Below are 21906 nucleotides of genomic sequence, written 5' to 3' on the forward strand. Positions count from 1 at the left end.
TAAATCATAGACTTCATTAAATGTAATTCACAAAGCAGGTGAACTCTGACTCTTCAAACTGCTTTGGTGGTTTAGCACTTGCCGTTGGTCACAATCAGTCTATATTAGGTTTTAAAAAGTGCAGGCTTTGCCATTAATTTAAATCAATTCAGCAAGAAAACAAAGTATTTTCCCCCTTTTAAATAGACTGCCAAAAATTAAAACAAGGACATGTCTACTCTTGCTCTGGTGAGATAACTTCAACATTAGAAATGTTATGGTAAAAGAGCGAACTTTGGTTTTCACTTGTGACTCTCTCTTTGATGGTCTTAGTTTTCATGCTGGAAGTCTGCAAATTTCTGCTTCTGTGTAGAAAATAAAGGTGGTTGTCTTTACTGAACTATTTTGCCTAATTTCGGTATACATTTATCCTGCTTATTTTAAGCTCCAGTTTCATTCTAACTTTCTATTTGTTAATCACTAGGATAATTGTAACTTTTGTTAGGAACATTTTTCTAGATGTTTACAGGGTGAAAAATTATTACTTACTGAGGCTACACTGTATTGTTGCCATTTATTGTTTAGAATTCCTCCTCTCCCAACATATCCCTCAGGACTGCAGGAAAATAAAAGCTTAAAAACCATGATCTGAGGGCATCCTAAAGGCTCAGAAAAAAAGGCAAATACAAAGAACTCAACATTTCTTAGTTTACTAAAATCTCATGATATGTGAGCCAACTGCATGATTTTGGGCGGGGCAGATCAATTTCTGAACATTTGTAGTTTGAAATACTGAAGAGGCAATATATCATATTGCGCATGCAGCTAGTGAAACAGACTATTATAACACTCTGGAATAATAATCACTGTAATAAAATACTTGGCCATTTATAATACATTTTGAAAATTTATACATGGTGATACAAAAGACCAAATAGGTTATCTAGTCCATCTCTCCTTGGCCAATGCAGCATTGTTCCCACCAGTACATTTCTGGTTTTTGTTGCTGCTGTTCTAGTTTTAAAGGCTGTAAGCTACAGAGCTTTTACCATTTTCCATGGGAGCCCATTACACAACCTAATGGAATCACTATCAGATATTTTTCCTGCTAATCAGCCTAAATTTTCCCTTCCTTAGTTTCATCCTATTACTACTAATTATATTCCTAGGTATGGTACTAAATCATCTCTCCCATCCTTGAAAAATTTGTCTATCTTTGTCCCCACTTAGTCCATGCGTAGCCTACACATACAGTAAATGTTTAGCTCTTTCAATCTTTCCCCATAAGTCAATTCTTCTAGCTTCCTGATAATTTTTTTTGTGCTTTTCTGAATACTCTTCTATTTGCCAGTAAGAGCTTATCTACATGGCAAGTTACCGCATGGCAAACCAGGATGTGAACCTATAGTGTATCACTTGCTGTGCAGTAATGTCCTGTGTGGATACTGTTACAGTGCACTCAAAGGCTGTCTACACTTAAGTCAGTGCATAGAGTACAGGCATGATACATGTAGCTACACCTCACAGTGAAAAGCAGACTGCATCTACACTTGTCACTGTGAAAGGCTTCAGCATTAGAAAGGCCAGTGGGAAAGGCTCCAGTAGCTCCCTGCTGCAAAGGCCTTTTATTGTGGCAAAGAAAGGCTCTGGTGTGTGTGTGGGAGTGGGGGGTGGGGAGAAGAGGAAGCAGTGAGGAAAGACTCAGTTCAGCCAGGAAAGCTTCTGGCAGTGGGGAAGCAGCAGGAGTACTGCACTATACTGCTAAAAATAGCACTGCCTGGGCATGTAGAGAGCTGTGTAGGGTATACCCTGGATGATCAGGCATGCAGGGCACTCTACTCACCTAAGTGATGTCTCATCATCTAAGCTATTTCTACCTCAGCTAGCTGGGGGTGCAGCATCTGTCCTCCACATGCCACCAAATGCAGACATAGCTGAAGTCCTAAAGTGTAGTTTGATTCACTAAGTTTTCCATATTATGCTTTGCACTCTGGAGTAGTCATTTACTCCCTTATCCCAGATCATTAATGATGATGTCAAATAAGACCAGCTCAAGAAGTAATCCCTGTGATGACCTCCTCTCAATTTGATATATTATCCTTTAGTTTATGGTCTCAGAGCTGATTTTCAATCCACATGATCAAGTCTTTGACCCAGTTAATTTAAATTAATATTTCAGGTAAGATATTTTAAGACACAGTATCAGATAGGAAAACAAAATAAAGTTGTGTTCTGTCTGTCAGAGGGATGACATGTCCTCATTTATCACGGGCAGTTACCAATGTGTGGGTTCTTTTTTTTTTTTTTTTTTTTTTTTAAAGTCAAGGGATAATTTTTCAAGTAGGTCAAGAGCACAGGGGTGCTGGGACCCCTAGAGAGTTTTCTGTGCATTTTGGTGAAGTGTAAATTAATTCCCTAGAATAGCGAGAGAAAATAATTTACACTTTGCCAGAATGCAAACATGGCCCTCTGGTAAGCTCTCTCCCCTTTCTTATTCCCTAGCTCCCTCTCTTTCCTATCCCATCACATTTCTGCTTCCCTTTCCCTCCCAGCTCTCTATTCTCCCTTTTTGACCCCCATAACCAGGATTTGTCTTCTTTTTGCTCACATGGAATGTGGATGCCTGATCCACTCTCAGTGTTAGCACAGCACCTGGTGGTTTAAGCCAAGACTTCCTGTGGAGAAGAGCTAAAAGGGAGCCTCCAGAGTGCAAGAATACAGTTGAAACTGGGAAATGACTTATAGAAGCTAAGGAATGGTTTCTCATCAATCAGGAGAGGCACTGCTGATTGCAGTCCTAAGACATTGGTTAGGACTGAAATTACTTGAGATGGGTTTTCATTCTTGATCACAGGAGTTACCAAACTTCTCTTAGGTTAGGGGGCAGAAGAAACCATGCTGGCTCCTGCTCCGGACCCAGAGTGGATGGTCATCCTATCCTCGCTGGAATAGAAGAGGAGAGAAATCACAACTATCAGGAAGGAGTGAGGAGGGGCAGGAGAGGCCATGAATACTCTGGACGTTTTCACTGCCTTTGTAACACAGGCACCATCTGATTGGCTGCCACTCCCCTTCATTCCTATACCACTGAGTTTGATTTTATTTCAGGGGGCAGGAGACAACATGAGAGAATTACATATTTGGTCATTAACAGGAGGTCACATTAGCGAGACTATACATTAACAGGGAATAAGGAAGTGCCTTACATCCCTGAATTCCCTACAGGGCTACCTGCATCACAGCTCAAAATGAGAAGTAGTAACCTGTTACTGCAGGGCCACTACACACCTTCCCAGGCAGTTGGGCAAGGAGCGAGCCGGTAAAGCTTTGACTCTGTCCCTGTCCCTCAATGCACCAGCCAGTGCAGTAGAGCGGACATGGAACAGACAGTAAGTTTCACCAGAAAAAAGGACTGACACCTTATTTACCCCATGCAGAAGGGGGGGAAGCAGGCATGCCTCACAGGGGAAGCAGTGAATTATACGCTGCCCTTTCCTCAGGGCATAATTCATGGTGCTAATATAGTCCTTAGAATCTGAGGTGTTCAGAGAAGGGACTTTATCTTCCTAGATGTGTGTACTATTAGAACATGCTCTGTTCCTGATTTTGCCCTTTGGGCATTACCACATCATCAATAATAGTTCACTTTTAGTTGAGAAAGGGAATGGAAACTCTGAATTATAATGTGTGTCAGGTTCTAAAAAGCCATCATGAACAAATGTCCACAAACTGTGTGTTATGTATTAGTATCATGTCATACCCCATTCTGTGATGGGTGGTGGTAGTGAGGGATAGATTTGATATATTTAGTCTTTGAATAAAAATGACAAGAGTTATTCTTTACAATCAGTCACTCAATCCCGTTAAATTATTTTCTCTCTCTTTAGCCATTTAAAATTCACAATAGTGTTCATTTCCTAACTTCCCATTTTTGCAGGTAAGGTTGGGCTTTTTGAATGAAAAAGACCATCAATCTAGATCTCCAATGGGGCTGGAGCAAAATCTTGTTTATCATACGTCATTTGGCAGATCCTTGATCAAGGATGACTGAAAAACACTTTTATATTATATTATATTATATTAACATTTGCTCCAAATCTTGCTATCAGATGAACCATCATTACAAGCTGTTATTTAAGTACCACCAAAATGGCAGTATGGTGGAAAAATCCAAATGCACTGTGCAGGCATTAGACAAATAGTAATGTCCAAAAGATTCTTGCTGTACCTTGTATTTTTATGGTCCTGCCTCAAAAGTTCTGACTTCTGGAAGGATCACAAAAAGTGATCTTAGACACTACATTGCCAGTTTAGTGTCTGTCTCTGAGTTGTCAATAATAATACTAAGCATTTAATTATGGCTCTTCATCTTCATCTTGGCTCAACTTGACCATCAGTGCTGCTTTTTCCATTAAAATACATTTTGGTAATATTTGGGATACGAGCCACTAACCTTGGAAAACTATTTCTCCTAGGTTTGCCACTAAAGTGCTATAACCAAGATGCAAGGCTTTTATAAAAGCCTACCAAATATTTGTTAAATTCTTTGGTTTGCCCAATCTGCTTTGTTTCAATGCAGATTTAATTAAAAAAGGAGAGAAGAAAACACAAAATAATGTTAAAAAAATCTTCCTCTCCCTGTGTCCAAGTTCATCCTCTCTTTCATTTAAATTGTTCCTCTTCTTAACAGACATGTCCAGAATTCCTCTGTTTCTCATGGACCAGCAGTTGTGTATTTCTTTCTAAAAATAATTCTTTCAAAAGGAAGAGTTTTAAGGTGCTCTCAAAAAGAATTGCTTTCATAAAGAACAGAAAGTTGATCTGATCTGCACAAAGGAGCTTGTTTAACAGAGGAGCAGAGTAAATGAAGTGAACTGAGCCATGGATGAGTGGTGCAATAAAAACTGGAATAAATGTGGGGGGAGTTTCTTTTATTGTGAGCATGTACGTGGGTTTAAAGGGAAATGTAGTGAAGAAAAAATTCACCAGCTAAAAGAAGAAGGGTATAGTCATTAAGAAGAATGTATTCCTCAGATTGGAATGTATCCAGCAGGTAAGGAAAATATGCACCTTAAAAAGTGAAAGCTGCTATGACGTGCATTTACTGATCATGCCAATAAGAATCACTGTCGGGGCTAGAGCTAAACCATTCCAGAAAGTGCATACTGTCTGCAAAAGTTGTAAAGGAATATAAACCAACAAATGGGTGGAATTGTTGAATGGATAACGTTTAGTTGATTGAACGGGTAAATCCCTACTGTCACTTGTTTTGTGGATATAGGAAGAATATTTTCTTAATTTGAACTAATAATCTAAAATATGAGAAACCAATGTAGAACAAAGAAATCAGGATAGCTATTCCTCCTTTTCTAAGCAATTAACAAATAGGTGGCAGATTAAACTATCCTATTCTGACATGATCCTTCAATTGACTCTGTGAGAGTGGGCACTGGCTAGCAAGTTAATATTTCCTCCCAAAAGGATAATAAAGGATTTTTCAACCAAAGGATAAATTTTAAGATAAGTAAACAAACTATATGCAAATTAAGAGAAATACATAAAAGTGGTGATATTCTCAGTTAGAAAATTCTAATACTTTTATTTTGCCACTTTTTAGCTTGAGATCAGATGGATCATTATTTACTATTTATATTACTTAAGTGCCAAGGAGCCCTCAATGATTAAAAATAAGTTGATTGAATTAATCTGTTCAATGGGTGAGGGCCAGAAAGGTCTCCCTTCTTGTTCCCAACTCCTGCTAGACCCAGTAACTACTACTGTCAGTTGACATTCCATGAGGAGGAGTGGATCTAAGGAGGTATGCAGACAGAGGCAATGGGAAGACATGGAGTGGGAAGAGGGAGAGAAGAGTTTCTACCACCTAAGGTCATAGGATGGCCTCTCTGGTTTGCGGCAGGTTTAACAAGAACAGCCTCAGATCCTCTCAAATCTTTGAAGGTTCATCAGAAAACACCCCATCCCTCCTAAACCTTAGGCTTGCTTCTCCTCTAATGGTCTTATGTTGGCCTGTTGGGAGGCCAGACAACTTTATTTTGGCATGGTGAGGGCCAGCTGAACCTATTCTGGGTTGTTTGGGACTGAGGAGATTTTTCAAAGCAGTCTCTTATGGCTTGAAAAATGAGACTGGGGAGCCACTGCTAAAGCTTGCAAAGGTAATTTGCCACTTAACACCCACAGCAACGCTGGGATCCTCACAAGCTTTCTAAGGTGTAGGGGACCCATTCTGATACCTACAAAACTTTCAGTAGTCAGAGATCCCCAATAAACCTCTTAAAGATCACAGACGTCGTTGATTCTGAAGGCCCCAAAGGGCCTCTTAAAATTGCAAGGAGATAGTGGGCTGAGAATCTACTAGGACTCATAGAAGGGCCCACAGATTTCTAAGGCATTGTCTTGAACAGTTTCAAGATGGCTTCATTAATTGGAAGCACCATCTTACTGGGACCAGTGCTCCAGAATACCTTATGAGGGGTGTCCTGCACTTTCTCCAGAGGGATCTGAAGTGCATCTGCTATCTACCTCAGTAGATCTTGAAGTTACCTATAGTCGTCAGGAGGTGATGATGAGGCTGGTGCAACTGCCTCATGTGCAGATGAAGATGACAATCTGAGCTGGTGGTTCCACCTGAGCTGGTACCTCCTCTTCCTCTCTTAGTTCTTGAGTAAGTTTGGGATCTTCTCTGTATGGGGCGGATGTCTTTACTCCTGGTGAGAATGTATGGATTCAGGATGTCATATGTTTGGATTACACGGGACCCAGTAAAGGGGTCAAATGGAAATTGGGGAAGTCCTCATGATGGAGGGTACCACTCATTTTGAGGGGCATAGTCCTTATGCGAGTGGGACAGTGCCTATGACACTCTGGATCCTCTTTCTGGGCTGAACCTTTGCCTTGATGGGAGTGGTGACACTCTCCCACTGGTGTCCTACTCAGAGGATGAGGTTTTGAATTCTAAGGGTGGTGCCATCAGTACCAAGGGCCTTTATTATGCCCAGCTGGGAGATGACATGGTGAATGGCTCTCTCCCTTTCATGCATACCCTAGACCACTGGTGTGGACATCTCTCTGGTTAGGATCAGTTCCAACAAGCAGGGATTCTGGGTTCACGTTTGTGGAAGTTTCCTCATGAGTGGTGTATCTATTTCCTTATGCAAGGGAGCAGGCTAGACTTCTTTCCTTCCCTGGTGCCACCAGCATCGGTACTGTTGCAGTTTTCAGTAATAACAGTCCCTTTTCATGCTTCACTGGTACCCATGAAGTCAGAGGCATTCACTGTCATTTTTCCCTCACTGAGACAAGGGACAGTCCCACTCCTCTGGTTAATGTCAGTTTCAGGGTGCTCTTGCCCTTCGGAGCCAGAAGAACAGTACTATACTCCTTGTGCGCACCCTAGAACGGGAGTGTCAGGAGCTGTGTGTCACCTGACTTAATGGGTGTCAGATAGAAGATCCCTAGGGACTCACAGCATGATCCATGACAGTGGTTCCCAACCTTTTTAGCTTGAGGGCCACAGATATCATTGTTACAAGCCTGAAGGGCCACCAGTCTCTGCCAGCAGATGTCCCTGTGCCCCCCGCCCCACTGCAACCAGACAGAAGGAGTTCAGTGAGGAGGCTGCCTCCCTGGCTGTAGCAGGGAAACCGCACGTGTCCTGTAGCCCCGTGCGTTCCACCTGGGTCTCTGGGCAGTGGCTCCCTTCTGTAGCCAGGGGGACTGGAGATCAGTGCTTCCCTTCCTCTGGCTCCAGCAGAGCACCCAGCGCCTATGGACCCAGGCAGAGCACTTTGCTGTGCTCCCTGCTATAGCCGGGGGAGGGGAGCACTGATCTCTCCTCCCCTTGGCTGCAACAAGGAGCCTGCACCGGTCTTTTAGCCCCGTGACAATGCACTCTGCCTGGGTCCTTAGGCAGCGGCTTCCTTCTGCTGCCAGGAAGAGAGTGGCGGGCCACTTTGAAAGCCCCCACAGGCCACAGGTTGGGAACCACTGATCTATGAAGAATCCTTACAGCCTATACTCATGAGTTTGGTGGGCTTGGCTTGGATCAGCAAATGCTGCATTTTGAGAGGATGTGGGCTTTCCCAAGGCAGCACAGGCACTTATGGTGGTCTCTGCTCTCCAAAAAGGCCTGAGGGCAGGAAACACAATTCTTGAATCCCAGGATTCTGGGCATACTAGGTGCCCCCAAGTGGGGAGAGGGATCGGCCAAAGGGCCGGACCTTAAAGCCCTGAACTACTAAAAACTACTCTAATTATAAAACTATCTAAGAAGTATTTATCTAAAAACTATGTATAGATTATTATAAGTTTGAAAAACACTAGCTAAAATTACAGATATTAAGGATGTTCCATCTCAGACCACAGGAGATAGAAAGAATCTGGAGAAACACTGCCCTTTGTGCTTCCAGTTCAGAGCATGAGGAGAAGGGCTCAGGTCTGGACAAACAGACACTGGTAGTAAAAAATTTCCAGCCTCAGGCATATAGAGCACGTGCATCTAAAGTTATATACACACAGGGACCATCATTCAAAGAAGCGTTCATTTAACGTTAAACCGAATGGGACTTAAACATATGCTTAAAGCTAAGCATATGTTTAAAAGTGCTTTGCTGAACGGGGATGGTTTGCTAAATTGGGACCTGTTTTACTTTGAACATGCCTTGTAATTTAATTTTGTTATAGCCTTTCCTCTCTATTTAGTACCACATGCCAATTTCATCTGAGTGCTGTTTATCCTCCTTCTACTGCACATGGTCAAGAAATAAGACTTGTACTTTACACCAATCCCTGCAGTGTCCCATTGCACTCCTCTCCCAGACTCAATACATTGCTGTTTATGATTTTCCTTTGTTTTCTCCTCGAGTCAATTTTGAATCTTTGTGACTCATAAGTAAGACAACTGGAATAAATGTTTTAAATAGTCTGTAGTACTTTGCAGTGCATCTGACATGAATACTATCATCATGACACTTGCACAGTCACTACATGCAGTACAAATCATACTGATTCTATTTTTTCTCCAAAGCTGATTAATAATTGTAAGAGTTTTCTGATCACAGCCCTTGTCACAGCTGGTTGTAAATTCAAACGTACATTTTTAAACGTGTCCAATTTTTTTTTTATTTTCTCAAAACAGTAGATTTAACATTTGAAAGCTTAAAATTTAACCTTCCCTCCCTCCCCCCCATACTGGACATGTAAACAGAGGAGGAAGATTTAAATTTTGGACTGCCAGCCATAGTTCTCCTTTTAAAAGTATTTAGAAGATACTAAGCTAGTCTGCAACAAATCTGCCAGAAAGCAAAGAAAATAAAATACTAAGAATTAGTCATTCTTTGTTAGTTTCATAGGGCTAAATCTGGTTGCTGGTATTCATCCTGAGTAACTGAGCTGTGTGCTGGGGAGATATGCAAGAAATGAGGGGGAAGGAATCTTTCCTCACGAATTTAGAGGGCAACAACTGAGCCATTGAGCATTAGAGCAGCCTGTCTTTACTACTGCACTCCCCATTTGTGGGTGAAGGAAGATGTGGTGGATTGCTTAAATCATTCACTGTTAGAGCTGCAGATCTGCCACAGCATTTTTAAAAAATCAAAAATCACAGAACTGTCATGGAACATTTAGTAAAAGTCACATAGTGACTGCTCCGTGATTTCTGACAAAAAAACACCTGGACAAATGAGGGGGCACTAATCACCTGCAGCAGCACCCTTTGCCCTGCCAATGCAATCCTAATCTCATAGCTCAGTGAGGAGGGGACACCCTGGTGGGGTAGGGACGGAGAGCGATTCCACCACATACTCAGGCATGCATATTGGTGGCTCCTGTGTTCGACAGGGTTGGGCCCAGCTCCCTGCTTTCGGTGTTACGACCTGGCTCCTGGAGCACAATGCTACTCAGGTTTGTCTGTGCTGCCCTTCTATCATGAGGTGGTGGGAGGCAGGGGAAATCTAAGGGAGGGGCACTGCAGCCCTGTGTGCCAGCTTGCAGATTGCAAGCTGAACCCAGCCCCATGGGACACAGGAGCCATCACTGTGGGGTAAGTACAGGATGGGCTTGCTCTCCAACACCATCCTCCACAGGGCCTGCTCTCTGTATCGGCCAGTGGGGCAACTCTCAGAGATCCTTCCTGCAGTAAGTCATGGACACACACAGAAGTCACAGACAAAATAAGAAATAACAATATCTGTAACTTTTTCTGCATAGTGAGAACCCTGCAGCCCTACTCAGGGTATACTGGATTTTCTAAGATGTTCTGTATTTCAGCTGAATCAGGATGTCTGTTTTGCTAAATTGCCAAGTCAGGCAAAGTTCTGCAGACATGAAAGAGAGGGGGGAAAAAAAAACCTCTTTCAAAATACCCTGTAGCCTCTGGGAGCCAGGACATCATGATCCTTTTATATTTTTGTGCACTTCAAAGCCCTTAATACTGAGTAAGTCTTCATAGCTTACCTTGGACAGAAGCCAAATATCATTCCCACATATTACAAATAAATTCACTAAGAGGTTCCACAGGTCACTTCACTCAGAGCTGACAACAGAACTCAGGGCCAAGTATTTCAGAAGTGATTTTGATCATAAGTGATCAGATAGCTATTTTGGATTATATTGTGATGATTGGGTAGACAAATTTACCCTAACGGTAAGCTCAACCGTAAAAAGTATGTAAAAGTTCATAAGATGTCACAATAACCTATAGTAACCAAATGTTGATGGGAAAGGGTACCCAAAGGGGACAGAAAGACTAAATTAATTTAAACAAAAAGGATTACTTACATTGTTCAAAGACTATGTTGAAATCATGCTTGGTAAAAACCGATGATGTGGAACTGGAAATTAATGAACTAAAATTGGTGTGTTGGATGTTAGGCCTTTTTGGTGGACAACACAATGAGGGGATGGGATATTTCAATCATCAGCTTCCTCTTTGTGTCCTTAAAGAAAGAGACTTTGGGGGAACAAACAGAGGCTACTGGAGCAAGCTTCACCGTCATGACTGCCACAACCCCCATCATTCCCTGAGACCCTGGGGCCTTTGTCATCCTGAACCTGAGAGGTGGCCTGACCAGACCAAGCCCAAGAGAGGGATCCAGATGACATCTCCACTCCATCAGCTCCAGCCAATTCCCAAACACCACCTGAGATGGAATGGGATTGGATTTACAGCAACAACTCCAATTCACCTGATCTAACTTCTCTTTTCCCCAAAAGGACAATTTTGACCATTTTTGATACCATCTAAGAGACTGTCAAAGAAGGGGGTTTTTCCTTCTAAAATTCTCTCCAGTTAAAAGGGAAGGGAACAAGAAATGCTGTTAAAATGAAAGTTTTACTTAATACTTCACATTTCAAATGCTTTCACTGTTTCCCCATTTTTTCTGTATCTTTAATAAACAGGTTAAAAGGATTTTAATGGTGTGTTTGTCTTGGTACTGAGAAGGCTGAGATCTCTGTATACCAAACCTAAACCTTGTTTAACAATATTTACTGTTAACCAGGACTGGGTTATGTTAACATTTTTGGGCCCAGAAATCCATCTAAATTAATACAACAACCTTATTTTTTGAGACAGTTTAAAAGAGATTACTTTTCTGAAAGCATTCAGCTTCCACTGTGAAAATCAGACTTCTCCAATTGAGCATCCAAAAATTATGGCACCCAAAATTACTATTACTTTTGAAAATCTTGTTCCAGGTCACTAATATAGCAGCTCTAAATCTTATCTACCCTGACAAAACTGCCTCTTTGAAAGTGAAGGTACAACATATATGCGCGTGGCTATCTCTAACCAACCACTGCTCATACTTCCCTCAGAACCAGGAACAGAATTTCGTATTCCTGCTCTGTAAAACATTCTACTGCTGTTTAGCAAATAGGTTTGTAACCTATTGTAACTGGTAAAGCATGTGTGAAGTCCACACAGATGATAACAGTTATTTCTTCAGCCCAGATGGTCAAAGTCAAGTTAAGGCACTGGAGGTTTGGATTATCAAGCCCTGCTGATGACTCACTTAGGGTGGGCCCTCGTTGTGAATCATAGAACTTGTTTTTCCAGTTTGATTTTAAAAACTGGTTTAATTCACATGATTAAAAAAATCATTTTTATAGTTTAAAACCACTATATTCTATTTATTATGGCATGAGGCACAACCAAACACAAGTGTTCTGCATTTTGACCATTTGTCACATATTGTGATTACTTGTGATGTTCCATACTGGCAGATTTGAAGGATGAGAGGTATAGAAATGTGTGCTTTGAAGTTACTGGCCCCACTCTCACCACACAACTATTTTACACATTTGGATACAGGGATACTGCTTGACCACCCAGAGTGTGTTCCAAGGCTGTGTGCGTTCTCCAAATCCTGCCCTTCTGGGCAGTAAAACCACATCAGCCCCAATGTGCCTGGGACCTCTGCATTTGTGGCAGTTGGGTAGTAGGATGTATTCCCCATAAAGTTGAAGCTAAATATCATGTCAGTTTGACAAACTTCAGTTTACCATTTGAAAAGAACCACAAATGTAGGGTAGCCAGACCTCTGCTGTAAGTTATAATACACAATATAAAATTAGTGGTTACTGTACTATGTGATTACTACTTCTAAAATAACTTATATAAACTTTCATTTTATATACCACATAAGGTCAATTTCTACTCTTGCTTATTCTGCATTCTTGAAAGTTAACATTCACGTGTGAAAATTAAAGGAAGATAAATTTAAAATATTGAGTGATTTTAATTTCCTTCACTTGTGTCAGACTGCTTTGTAACAGGATGGAAAATAAGAAAGTGTATTCAAACTATGGACAAACTGTCCTCTTCTTACCATGATCTGGGACACAAACTGAAACAGTCCCGGTCTGTACTAGATAAGTGCTGGCAGTATAGTCCTCATCTGTATCAGAGTCCTGAACTGGCTGGATGGCATTAGTACTTAGCAACCACCTCTGGTTGTCATGGAGATTGGGTGATGGAGGAAGGGAATGTAAATGTTCAATGACTGATGGACTAGATGAGGAGGATGGCATGGGAGGACCTATGGAAAAATAAAAATAAAATATTTTAAAACATGGGTCAGGATATCATATGAGAGATAAATTAACTCCTTTCTACATCATTGAAAGGAAAGTCATTTATTAAAACAATAAAAACAGGGTGGGGAAAAAAAAGATATGACAGCAGCATGCAATAAAAATGGTTTTAAAAGCTTAGACCATCAAAATGTAAGGGTCTGATCTTGTGGTCATCCACTACTTCAGGGAGTAGTAACACAGGTAATCCCCTTTGACTACTCTGAGTAGTAGAGCAAGATCAGGTCCTAAATAAATAACCATGACTAAAAATGTTTGCATTACCAGCATCTGGAAAAGAAATTATTTTCCACTCTTCTGTTTTATAAGGGAACTGTAATGGCTGTAGAGCCTAAAAAGTAAACCTAATGATTCTGTTTTGGCTTGAGGAAATGAATATTTATGTCATGCAAGCACACAGGTGTTGCACTATCCCTCTACTCTGCACGTCTGCTCTGTTCTTGTAGCAGGCAAGTAGAACGAAAGCATTCAGAGATCAGGATCCTTGTACATTTCAGAGCAAGACTTCTGTATATGAAAAGCCACACCTGCTCACATTAATAGACAAGAGAGGCAAGAGTGGAGAGAGAGCATGAAGTTTATGCTTGAGTTCACAGAAATCCAGAACCATGGGTTTGTAATACATGAATCCCCACTGATGAGAAGTTAGGATTTTAGCAATGTAGGGGGAAGGGATTATAGTTTATTTCAAAATACAGATGTCAATTAAAAGGAAAACAAACTAACTTTTAAAATCCGTGAAATGTTGGGGTCCTATCAAAATTCAGATCCATCTAAACAAGAGATTGACATTAAGTTACTTAAAACACAGAATCAGAGAAATGTAAGGTTGGAAGGGACCTTGAGAGGTCATCAAGTTCAGCCCCCTGCACTGAGATAGGAACTGGCAAACTTAGACCATCCCTCACAGTTGTTTGTCCAGCCTGTTATTAAAAACCTCTAATAATGGGGATTCCACAACCTGCCTTGGAAGCCTATTCCAGAGCTTAATTACCCTTATAACAGATTTTTTCCCCCTAATATCTAACCTAAATCTCCCTTGCTGCACATTAAACCTATTTCTTCTTGTTCTACCTTCAGTAGACATGAAGAACAATTGATCATTTTCCTCTTTGTAACACCCCTTAACGTATTTGAATACTGTTATCAGGCCTTTCCCCCACCCCAATCTTCTTTTCTCAAGACTAAACATGCTGCCCAGTTTTTTTAACCTTTCCTCTTAGGTCTGGTTTTCTAAACCTTTTATCATTTTTGTTGCTCTCTTCTGGATTCTTTCCAATTTATCCACATTTTCCCTAATATGTAGCATGCAGAATTGGACACCGTAGTCCATGTGAGGCCTCACCAATGCTGACTACAGAGGGACAATCACCCCTCATGTCTTACATACAACACGCCTTTGAATATACTCCAGAATTACATTTGCCTCTTTTGCAACTGCATCACATTGTTGACTTACACTCAACTCGTGATCCACTATAACCCCACATCCTTTTCAGAAGTATCACCACCTAGCTAGTTATTTCCCATTTTGTAGTTTTGCATTTGATTTTTCCTTCCTAAATCTTGTACTTTTGCTTATCTTTACTGAATTTCATCTTGCTAAATTCAAACCACTTCTCCAGTTTGTCAAGGTTGTTTTGAATTCTTATCTGTCATCCAAAATGTTTGCAATACCTTTCAGTTTTGTATCATCTGCAAATTTTATAAGCATATTTTGCACTCCATTATCCAAGTCATTAATGCATCACACTGTTGACTCATATTCAGTTAGCAAAATATTGACTAATACCAGACCTAGGACTGAGCCCCATGGGACCACATTAGATACACCCTCCAAGTTTTACAGGAATCACTGATTACTACTCTTTGAGAACAGTTTTTCAAAGAGTTGTACATCCATCTTACAGAAATTTAATCTAGACCACATTTCCCTAGTTTGGTTATGAGAGTGTCATGTGCGACTGTATCAAAAGCCTTACAAAAAATCAAGATACATCACACCTACTGCTTCCCCGTTGTCTGTTAGGCCAATAATGCTGTTAAAGAACATATATACTATTATTCAAGTGCTGTTGCATAACATAGAAAATATTTTTCATAATGTAAGCAAAAAACCAAGCACATCCAGATAAAGAATACAGAATGATATTGATACATCAGGTACTTAAAATAAAAATCCACAGCTGGTAAAGAATGGTTACTTACTCTACAGTAACAGGGGGTCTTTGAGATGTATTAGTCAGTGTGGACTCCAGTGTTGCTACATATGTGCCTTATGCTTGGAGTCTTTTAAATAGCAGCATCCTTCAGGGTCGCGCACACACACACGCCTCTTTGTGCTCCCATGTGAGGGCATAAAAGAAGGAGCAGCTGCTTCCCTCCCTAAGTTCTCTCGCAATTCAAAGCCCCTACTAGCTGAGGACTCAGAAAAACAGGAACAGAAAGTGAGTTGAGAGATCCACGCTGACATCATCATCTCAAAGACCACTGTTGTTACAGGTTAAGTAATCATTCTTTCTTCCTCGAATATATGTTCATGTGGATCCCACTGGAAAGCGTACCCCTTCGGGATGGTAGGAATGAGGAGTTTCAGCTGTATCAGATGAATACAGATTGCTCTCCTGAACTTGACATCTGATCTAGCAACTAAGTCCACTGAATAGTTTTTGGCGAAGGTTAATGGGTTACTCCACATTGCTGAATTCTGATGCTGGCAGATTTCTGAAGCAGCTGCACTATGTAGCCTGTGCTTGGGTGAAGTGAGCTTTAGTGTCCAATGGGAGAAGTACACCAGCCAGCTAGTAACAGAGAAAGAGGCACTGTGTGATCCATGCCAATATTCTTTGTGAAAAGGTGGTTTTGACCTTTACAATGCCCAATTATAACTAAAAATAGAAGGGTGACAGTCCAAACAATGGGATCCTGGCAAGATAATAACGTGAACTCCTGAATACGTCTGGTGTGCGTAACTTCTTTTCTTTCAATGCAGAATGTGGCTTCAGGAAAAAGACTGGCTGGTCTTTAACTGATTGGTTTTGATACACATCTGAGATCAGCATGGGAATGAATTTCTGGTGAAGTCACATCACTACTTGGTCCCTAGGGAATGTCAGATACGGGGGTGGTTGTAAAGGAAGTATTTCTTCACACAATGCACTGTCAACCTGTGGAACTGTTTGCCAGAGGATGTTGTGAAAGCTAAGACTATAACAGGGTTCAAAGAACAGCTAGATACATTTATAGAGGATAGGTGTATCAATGGCTATTAGCCAGGATGGGCAGGGATGCAAAACCATGGTCTGACATGTCCATAGCCTCTGTTTGCTAGAAGCTGGGAATGGGCGACGGGATGGATCACTTGATGATTATGTGTTCCATTCATTCCCTCTGAATCAGCTGGTATAGTCCACTTTTGGAAGCCAAGATACTGGGCTGGATGGACCGTTGGTTCTGACTCAATATGGCCATTCTTATGTTGGCCATAAGAGCCTAAAAATCACTCACCCTCCTGGGTGAAGTGATAGCAATGAAGGAAATTGTTTATAGGGTGAGGTGGCACAGGGAGCAGTCTGACACAGGTTCGAACGGAAGCTCCATGAGCTTCGGGAGGACCAAATTGAGGTCTCACGTAAGAGTAGGTTCTCTGATTGGTGAGTAAGTGTGTAAAAAACTCTTTGAGAAACTTTGATACTAGGGGGGTGAGAAAAGATGGAGCAAGACTGTACAGGTAGATGGCAAGTTAAGATTGCCGCAATCTTGGACTTTATTAAAGACTGGCCTATTTTAAGCATAACGGGTAGTCAAGCATTTTAGGCCTGGACCAGGTACAAACCATGTTGGGCTGCCCATAATACCCACCATTTAGGTGAATATAGCCTTCTGGTAGATGTTTTCCTGCTCCGTGCAGTATTTCCTGAACTTGTAGAGAGCAATCTCTGTATGAGGACTTAACCAACTAACAGCCATGGCATCAAGTGCAGTGACTTGGAGTCTGGATGGAGTATCTGAAACTGAGATCAAATCCAGAAGGGATAAATGGACATCAGCAGTACGTCTGTCATCCAAAACTGTCTTGGTTGACAAGAAGCTACTAGAATAATTGGCTTGACTCTTTCAATCTCTGAGATTACCCTGGGGATCAGGGTAATCAGCGGAAAGGCATAGAGCACGCCTCTGTTCCCTTGACAATGATTCTAAACTAAGGCCTCCTCTGGAGCCAAAATTCTGACACTTAGTCTAATATGGGGTATCTGCAGCTACAGAATACCAGTCCCATGACGAACTTCTGTATGGTCCTTTCATGAATGGTCCCACAGATTGCTTGCTCAGTAAGTTTGCTAAATTGTTGCTAACTCTGAAAGGATGAAGGACCGTTGGGGTCACCCCATTCTTCCTGGCACCAAGTCCAGAACTTGATGGTCTCCAGGCAGAGAGGCAAAGAGCAGGAGCCCTTGTTTGTTTATGTAGTGCATGGCTGTTGTACTATTTGTGACAGTTTTGGAGGACAGGCAGGAATGCCCCTTGGCTGGCTCAGATATGCCCTTATTGATGGGGACAGCAACCGTGACTGGGACTGATGCAGTCAAAATATCAAAGTCTTTCTGGGATTTCTCTTGTATGACTACTCATTTGATACCTAGGTCTGCATGATACAAAATAGGAGAACCTGAAAGGTCCAGGGGGAGGGGCTAGTGTAACTGTCTCATCAGGCAAAAATAACAATTCTTTCAACGGACACTGGGGACGCTGTTGTCCATCCGCTACCCACAGTTCCTGAGTGTTGATGTGAAGCTCAGGTGTTGGTGGGTATTCTGACCTCCTCCTCTTCCTGGACATACTTGAGGACAATTCATTGCAAGATATTCACTATGATGGTCCCTAATATGGCAAAGGTGGCATGGCACATGGGTACTGGCTCAGTTGTGAGTGTCAACCCAAAGCAGTTCATGTTCCCTTGACGCTGGTTCCATGTGATAGAGATTTCTGGTAGCAGCCCTAGGGTAGTATAAGAAGGCAGAGGAGAGCCATCCCTTCTCAGTGCTAGAGAGAAAGTGTAATATGGTGATGGTGAAGAATGGCAAGACTTTTCTAACAGCGGTGCCAAGGTTCAAAGCCTCTGCTCAAGTCCTGGTGCCAGGTGCTGCTCTAATACCAACCATGTCCCTGGAGGGGAATTCAATGATTCTGTGAAGGCATATCTTGGGTCTGTAATCAATATGATTATCAGTACTGATCGATGTCTTTGTCTGTGCCAGTGTCAGTTTATTGTGTATCGTTCCTGACTGAGTGGCAGACTGAGATGCCTTGTCCTTGGAGGAGTGAAGCTTCTTCTCCTTACAGAGCCACATGTCCTGATGCTTGAAGCCAAACTCTGGTTCCACTTGACTGTCCTTCAGTCTCACCCTTATGTTGAGGTGCCTATGCAGGCTATAACAATGACATTGTTGGCATTGGAAGAGTTGGTGCTGAGCTCAATGCCAGTGTTGGAGGTGATGGTGTCAATACTGATGCAGAGGCAACTGGTGCTAAAGGCCTTGGTGCACAGGCATTTGCCCTCATCATAGCCTGTGCCAATGTTGATGGTGTCTTCTTTCCCGTTTTCCTTTTGCTGGGTTGTGGGATGGGATTGAGGGAATGCTCACAGATGAAGACCCTTTTGACCGTTCTTTGAAAGTATTTACTTTCTCTGTGTCTGAAGTGGTGTACATAGATTGCTCTAGTAGATGTAGTTTCAGTCACACATTCCTAGACTTACGAGTTCTTGAGCAGAAGGATTTACACACAGAAAATATAGGCTTCAACTATGCCCATTGACCAGACCAAAGAGCCTGTCACAGATCGAGCAGGGTTTAAACCCAGAGTGTTTGAAGCCCTTCGTGTTGGTCAGTGTGAGGCATTTTATCCTGACATACTGGAACATATACTAGGGTGGATGTGTCTCTCTTCTTCTTCCTTCATCCCACTTCGAGGAGTGGAGATGGAGGGAAAGTGACCACATTTGAAGAGAAGAGAAGGAGATTCTTTACTCAAAAGGTGAATTTTAAGCTAGAAAAAACAGCAGCAGGTTGCATGCTATCAAGATTCTGTCTCGCTGCCATAGTCAATAAGATGGAACTGGGATGGTCACCGTCACTTCCCACTTTACGTCCTGACACGGCAGCACAAGGCGCATGTATGATCCTAATATACACTGCTATTCAAAAATATTTGATCTCATGCCCATAAGGTGCATCCTTTCTTACACTGGGATTTACATGGACACAGTCAAAGAACAAATAGAATCAATTTTGCAAACTTGACTGTGTTTTAAAAAAGAATACTGCTAATTTTCTAAGTAATTTTAAACATGATTAATTGTACATGAAATGAGATACTGAAAAGTTTTTGAATAAAATGTTATCCTGCCTGCAGATGGAGCACTTTGTCTGGAAACCAAGTAGCTGTATCACATGCATTATTTAATTAGAAAATTAGCTTTACCTGCACTGCTATCATATGTAAGCTGACAACATAGTATTAAAATAAGGGGGGGAAATTAAGAGGAATTTTTTTCATCCTCAAATCATTTAATCTAATGGTACTCAGCAGTACAATTACACTGGGTAAATGCACTCGCTCCTCATGTTACATTTTAGATTAATAATATATTGTCAATATTAATATCTCGAATTACCTCCTCTTTCTGTTTCCATTATACACGTTGCTACCATTGTGTTGCTTTTTTCATTCCTTTGTTTTTGCTTCCAGACTGAACATAGCAGGTCCCACGATATATCAGATTTCTCAAATTTCATTTTAACCAGACGCTAAGATCTAATTGGGTGGTTTCCATGGAAGTAAAAGTGCTCTATTCTACCCACAGAACTGTTTGCTTAGCTTTTCCACATGTCACATTCCCTCTCTGGCTTAACTCTCTAGTGGGAAGCACAATACATTACTATGTAGGGAACTGAATTTTGAAATTAGAACTTGGCCCAAGGGACAATGAACACCTTCCATTGATCTAGTAACTCCATGCCTAACCCAGAATGGTCAGCCAAACACAGAGTTAGTTGGAGAAGAAATGCAGGGGAAGAATGGAAATTTTAAGTGCTCCATAGGGAATCAAAGCATGGACACTAGTTGAAGAGCTATTAAGTCAGCATTGCGATCAGATTTTCTTGCAGTGCATTTATGGCTGACTTTCTGGTAACCTGTGCTGCTGCTTACTTTTTTCAGTGTATATATAATGTTATTTAGAATGTCTAAAAACAGATTTAAGAACCATTATATTTAATTCATTAAATAATTACAGGAATACCAAAACAGCTATTTCAAACACTGAGGATGGGAGATGAGGTGAAGGGGGGGATGGCTGTAAAAAACCTTACATGTTATAACAAATATTCAAGGCTGACTTTGAACATCTCACACTGCAGACTAGTCCAACCCTAATACATTGAAGATGTGCACCACCACTGGAGCAAATGAACATATCAGTCACAGATATATAATGAAACATATGCATCCACAGTAGGTTTTCAAGACGCTCTTGCTTTCTCTCTGTTTCACCCATTAGCTTTATACACAACACAGCCTTGATTATGCAAACCTTAATTATCCAAAACATCCTATTATCTGAAAAAGGGTCATGTCCATCAATTACACTGAAAATTTCCTCAATTATTCAAATTTATTCAATAGTGCTGTAGCTATGCCATACTAACTCCCAATGTTCACATGGCTAGGTCAATGGAAGAATGATTCTGTCAACCTAGCCATTGCCACTTGGGGAGATGAACTAACCGTTGTAATGGAAAAACCCCTTCCTGTACTGTATGTAGGAAGTGTCTACACTACAGTGCTATAGTGGCATAGCTACAGCGCTCATAGGGCCTTATTCAGGCAGCAAAGAAGAAACATAGATTCATTGAGAAAAACAAAAACAAAACAAAAAAACAATTATTTTTGTCCAACTGTTCATACCAAGTACTGTCTGCAAACGAATACAAAATTTTGTGCTACTAAGGAAAAAGTATCTTCTCCCCACCTGTCCCTTCCCAGTCACAACGCAACCTTAGACTGGCCCTCTGACCTTTCAGTGGGTTATGACTTGCCTCTGGAAAGTCTGATGACATTCCCATAGAAGATTTCCCATCAGCTAATAAAACTAATTTGGTACTTGAACATTCCTACTAAACAGGGATTAAACATTCACATCATCAAACTAGGATACGATATTAATCAATTTTTGCACAGGCCTCGGTATAGGGCTAATATTATTTAATATTAATGAATAACCTGGAAGAAGTAATTACATAATTTGTTAATATCACATTTGGAGGTATATAACTTTCAATGGTACTTAGGTTTCTAAATAACTTAGATGCTTTTGAACATTTTATCCTAAGCAAAACTACAGAAAGATCTGCAGGGTTTGGAAAACTGAGCTAAATCCAGTGAGGAGTGATTCTATCTAGCATAAAGAAAATAAACTTGGAACAGAAATAATACTAGCCTCTTCCCACTTCCAACTAGCCCAGAAAGAATAAAACCCAGAAGAAAGCTGATTAGATTAAAACCATTAATGCAGAAATATACCCGGAGGTGATAATGGATAAATTAAACATGTTTAATGTACTTCGGTTGAATGTACTTCCGTGGCAAAAAATAGTGCTGTGTTCACTTTTGGGCCCCACAATAGAGAAGGGACTTTGTAAAGTGAAGAGACTGCAAAAGTCGGCAAAAATCTGCAGTCCTAATTAATGGTATGTAATCAGTGTGGCAGTAAAGGCCATGTCCCAGATGGAAAAACTGAAAGAAATGCATAGAATA

At 41.1% G+C, this 21906-nt stretch overlaps 1 protein-coding gene across 1 annotated transcript in view; it reads right to left on the reverse strand.

Annotated features, from left to right (window-relative positions):
• The window catches only part of TENM3 (teneurin transmembrane protein 3), a 569896-nt gene that overhangs the window by 206144 nt on the left and 341846 nt on the right, over positions 1-21906 (reverse strand). Inside the window, exon 6 of the mRNA XM_067551693.1 lies at positions 12825-13034. Coding sequence (XP_067407794.1) covers positions 12825-13034 — 210 coding nt within the window. The remainder of the gene's footprint in view (positions 1-12824; positions 13035-21906) is intronic.

The sequence above is a fragment of the Emydura macquarii genome, unplaced genomic scaffold, assembly GCF_026122565.2.
Source record: "Emydura macquarii macquarii isolate MOO-44397 ecotype Brisbane River unplaced genomic scaffold, CSIRO-AGI_Emac_v2 contig_1363, whole genome shotgun sequence".
In the NCBI taxonomy this organism is placed as follows: Eukaryota; Metazoa; Chordata; order Testudines; family Chelidae; genus Emydura; species Emydura macquarii.